The 4,435-nt window shown below is 46.8% G+C and overlaps 2 protein-coding genes across 2 annotated transcripts in view; one reads left to right on the top strand and one right to left on the bottom strand.

The window, feature by feature from the left end:
- The window catches only part of LOC116853340 (mucin-5AC), a 1,588-nt gene extending 821 nt beyond the window's left edge, over positions 1 to 767 (bottom strand). Inside the window, exons 1-2 of the mRNA XM_032834394.1 lie at positions 715 to 767; positions 210 to 634 (exon numbers count right to left, since the gene is read on the bottom strand). Coding sequence (XP_032690285.1) covers positions 210 to 485 — 276 coding nt within the window. The 5' untranslated portion in view covers positions 486 to 634; positions 715 to 767. The remainder of the gene's footprint in view (positions 1 to 209; positions 635 to 714) is intronic.
- A 228-nt stretch (positions 768 to 995) lies between these two features.
- LOC116853338 (extensin-like) lies at positions 996 to 2,613 on the top strand. The gene is made up of 3 exons (XM_032834393.1): positions 996 to 1,076; positions 1,154 to 1,563; positions 2,183 to 2,613. The coding sequence occupies exons 1-3, from the start codon at positions 1,067 to 1,069 to the stop codon at positions 2,540 to 2,542; spliced, it is 780 nt and encodes a 259-aa protein (XP_032690284.1). The 5' UTR covers positions 996 to 1,066; the 3' UTR covers positions 2,543 to 2,613.
- The last annotated feature ends 1,822 nt before the right edge of the window (positions 2,614 to 4,435 follow it).

The following is a 4,435-nucleotide window of genomic DNA, read 5'->3' as shown; positions in this document are numbered from 1 at the left end:
AATATAACATCATTAAATCGAACCACTGCTCATCTCAACGCACGATCACTAATGTACCTTTCACTATTCGCATTTCACTCTAACACTTTCTTCTTGAGGCACTGAGAATAAGGCAATGAAGCGATCAGAGTTCTTCATTTCCAGATGGAAAATGAAGAACTCTGATATTTCATTCCCTTATGTATTATAGTATAACATTTTCGCCTCACCTTCCGTAACTGAGGGCCCTTGTCCACCCTCGTCATCGGCTTCGCCGTCATGCACGTTGTGGGCCCCACCGTCGTGCTCGCCGTCGGCCCCATCGTCGTGCTCGTCGCTGGCCCCACCGTCGTGCTCACCGTCGTGCTCGCTGACGGTCCTACCGTCGTACTCGTCGTCGGCTCCACCGTCGTGGTCGTGCTCGTCCTCGGCTTCATCAGAGGCATTACCCTGAAGGGCGCTAAGCCCGTTTTATTGTTCGCGAGCGATGGCGACGGCGACGGCATCGTCTTGCTGGAAGCGGCTCTCCTGCCTCGTTCTTATTTCTGCGTGTGAGACGGTTGCAATGGCGGTGCCATCGCCGTCGACGTCTTTCTCGTCATCATTGTCGTCGCCGCCGCCGTCTTCATATCCGCGACGCTTCCCTCGCTTGTACCTGAAAGAAACATTATTAATTAAAATATTATCATACGCGCTAAAAAATTATGTGATAATATATGTACAGTTCTAAAATACCTTTTCTTATGGAGCTTACTCTGCTACCAAGCAACGTCTTCTTCCGAAGTTCGTTCGCGTCTGAGCAAACAATCGCATTTAGGCATGTGAGGGGAAACAAAAGAAGCGCGTAGCGCGCGCGTGCCGTGCTCGGTAACGCTCGACCTTTAGGCCAGACCACACAAATGTGTCGCGACACGGCGCGTATGTGTGTGTCTGGCCTAATGGTCGGGCGCTACCGAGCACAGCACGCGCGCGCCACGCGCTTCTTATGTTTCCCCTCACATGCCTAAATACGATTATTTGTGCTCAAACGCAAACGAACTTCGCAAGAAGACGTTGCTTGGTAGAAGCCGGTAGCAGAATAAGCTCCATGAGAAAAGGTATTTTAGAATTGTACATATATTACCACATAATTTTTTAGTGCGTATGATGTTTTAATTAATAATGTTTCTTTCAGCTAGAAGCGAGGGAAGCGTTGCGGATATGAAGACGGCGGCGGCGACGACAATGGTGACGAGAAAGACGCCGACGACGATGACACCGCCATTGCAACCGTCTAACACGCAGAAACAAGGGCAACGAGGCAGGAGAGGTGCTTCCAGCAAGACGATGCTGTCGCCGTCGCCATCGCTCGCGAACAATAAAACGAGCTTATCGCCCTTGAGGGTGGAGCCGAGGACAAGCACGACGGCAAAGCCGAGCACGACCACGACGGTGGAGCCGACGACGAGTACGACGGTAGAGCCGTCAGCGAGCGCGACGGTGAGCACGACGGTGGGCCCGACGGCGAGCACGACGGTGGGGCCCACAACGTGCATGACGGCGAAGCCGATGACGAGGGTGGACAAGGACCCTCAGTTACGGAAGGTGAGGCGAAAATGTTATACTATAATACATAAGGGAATGAAATATCAGAGTTCTTCATTTTCCATCTGGAAATGAAGAACTCTGATCGCTTCATTGCCTTATTCTCAGTGCCTCAAGAAGAAAGTGTTAGAGTGAAATGCGAATAGTGAAAGGTACATTAGTGATCGTGCGTTGAGATGAACAGTGTTTCGGTTTAATGATGTTATATTTCACGTTGCGAGTGACGCAACGTTGCGTCGTGAAGTGGAAAATTTGTAAGGTTCTGCATTTGTTACAATGACACGAGATATTTTTACAAACTTTACTTTGCAAGTCATTGTTACAAATATAGAATCTTACAAACTTTTCACTTCGCGACGTGACGTTGCGTCACTCGCAATGCGAGACACTGCATCACAGAATCGAGGCACTGTTCATCACCGCGAACGATCATGAATGTACATATGATTATTAGGAGTTCACTCATACACGTTGGCTTTAGGATCGCTCAACCGACGTATACTTTTCTCCGCGGTGCTGTTGCCCTCCGCGCTTGATAGCTAGCACACGCTTCAAGCTGAGAGACCAGCAGTCTGCGAGACTTACGATAATTTTTAATAATGTACTTCTTCTTTTACAGGCAATTAAGGACATTGTACGCTGGACATTTGAAAAAGAGAACAAACGTATGAAAAAAGCAACATGGCGCACGAGGCCACCACGCTTTCCGCGGCCGACGCAGCCTCCAGCAATATTCCCACCTCCGCCGGCGTACCCATCGTCAGTGTATCCGTCGCCAGCATACCCGTCGCCAGCATACCCGTCGCTAGCATACCCGTCGCCAGCATATCCGTCGCCAGCATATCCGTCACCAGCATATCCGTCGTCAGCGTACGCTCCGCCAGCGTACGCGCCGCCAGCATACGCACCGCCAGCATACACACCGCCAGCGTACGCATCAGTATACCCATGGGGAGGATATTCCCCACGTTTCTTGTAGATTCATATCAATTCTAAGTACATGTTTTTGTTAACATTTATGTATAAAATATTGACATTTTATGTATAAATGCCTGCTTGTACAATAAATGTACAATAAATGTGAAAATGCCTTTCATTGGCAAATAAAAAAAGATGTTATAAAATATTTGTAAATTTCTTACCTGCCCATTCCTTATCCTTGGTTGGAACATGAAATTACATTTTCAAATTATACTATTTCAATTCAAATATATTAATAAATGAGAATTCAGGACGATAAGAGCCAAACACGTAGATGGTAAAATACAAGCGTACAAAGTCATATGAAATAAATAATATAAATACAAATATAAATTTATTGCCCAACGTTTCGACCTTGGGATGTGGTCCTCTTCAGGCGACGTTCAATACAATTAATGATGGTCAACACATTACATTCTGTTCGCGACGCGAGCGAAAAAACTAGCGGAGATTCGTCGCGATGAGAGATCGGCACCGTCACGTGCCTTCCACGTACCTCGGTGTTCCGCGGCGCGTGCCAGGTAAGCCGGAATAAACACCGATCGCTTTCGGTTGTCATAGCAACTGCGGATAAACAGTGTTTCCGCGAATCGAAAGCCGGCACGCGCCGTGGAGCCCTACACAGCGTGAGACATCTTCTTTTAAGGAAATTTCGGCACGCGACCAGCGATCACCTTTTGCGCTGGACTAATCAGCGGGTGCCAGAGATTAAGAGAAACGGGCAATGTTTCACACGGCAATTAGCCACGTTTTATAGAAGGCCACACAGTCGTGCATCCGCTTAGCTAACAGCCAGACGTCGGAAGAGTCGGAGCAATCTCTCGCCTTGATAGTAAGGTCGTATCGCGGAGTTAGCTACGTTCGAGTTCTTATTCTCAAAGCCGCTGTCTTGTTTTCCTTTGAATTCCCGAATTAGCGGAATTTCAATTTTCATATTTCTGAATCGCCGGTCGCCGTCGGCGACCGCTCTCTCGCGCAGCTCCGGATTGCTCCGCTCTCATAGCCGTCGGCTGTTTCGACCGGTGTCTGCCTTGGCCGTTTTTCATCGTTAATCGCGGCGTTTCCGTATTGCCTTGAACGACACTTTGTCCGTACATTCGATTAGTGTCGCGCGCGCTGGAAATTGTAATTTCGGTTTTTGTGTTGTCCTGCGCTAAAGTGCCGCGGAATCTCGACGATCATTTCGGGAAAGAGTCAGGGGTCACCGCGATACAAGATCTCCGTCGGCCGCGTCAAGATCTCCGTCGGCCGGGCATCCGTCGGATGCTCCACAAGATTTCCGTCGTAGTTGTGTGACCGAAGTTACGACTCTAAGAAGATTTCCGCTCCAACTCATGATCTACTCGAGATAGCCGCGGTGTAAAGGTATCGAGAGTGTTAAATAAAGTGAATAAATCAATTTGAACAAATCAATTCCTAATCGATTTTGCCTCTCTTCCTCACGCCGCTGGACCTCGTACGAGGTCGATCCAGTAAGCGTCATTCTCTCCGCTAATTTGAGAGAATTCGCTACACATTCCTTGTAGTTCTTATAAAAGTTAAAAAATAATATGAGTCATACTATCGACAGTCAAAGAATCCGTCACATCAGTGTTCGTAAGTTGTGACAAACAAAATTTATTTCATTTATTTCATTTGACTTTGTAACGTTTACTATCTACGTGTTTGGCTCTTATCGTCCTGAATACTCATTTATTAATATATTTAAATTGCTAGAGCCGTTTTATTATAATTTGTTTTATTAATTATTTCAATTCACTTCAAATTACACTTTCAATTTCATAATTTTCGAGGTTCCTCGCTGCAACTATCCTTGGCATATAGACTGCGTTTATACGAATGGAAATCAGATTATATTACAAACGTTCATATAATATGTTGTGTACAGAGA

The sequence above is a fragment of the Odontomachus brunneus genome, unplaced genomic scaffold (genome assembly GCF_010583005.1).
Source record: "Odontomachus brunneus isolate Ranch 3 - 2012 unplaced genomic scaffold, Obru_v1 Obru_scaffold_307, whole genome shotgun sequence".
Lineage (NCBI taxonomy): Eukaryota > Metazoa > Arthropoda > Insecta > Hymenoptera > Formicidae > Odontomachus > Odontomachus brunneus.
This window is presented reverse-complemented; position numbering and strand designations above follow the sequence as displayed.

Excerpts from the sequence above, each read along its gene's own strand:
- LOC116853338 (XM_032834393.1), top strand. Across the intron at positions 1,564-2,182 it reads AGGACCCTCAGTTACGGAAG|GCAATTAAGGACATTGTACG; the intron begins GTGAGGCGAAAA and ends CTTCTTTTACAG.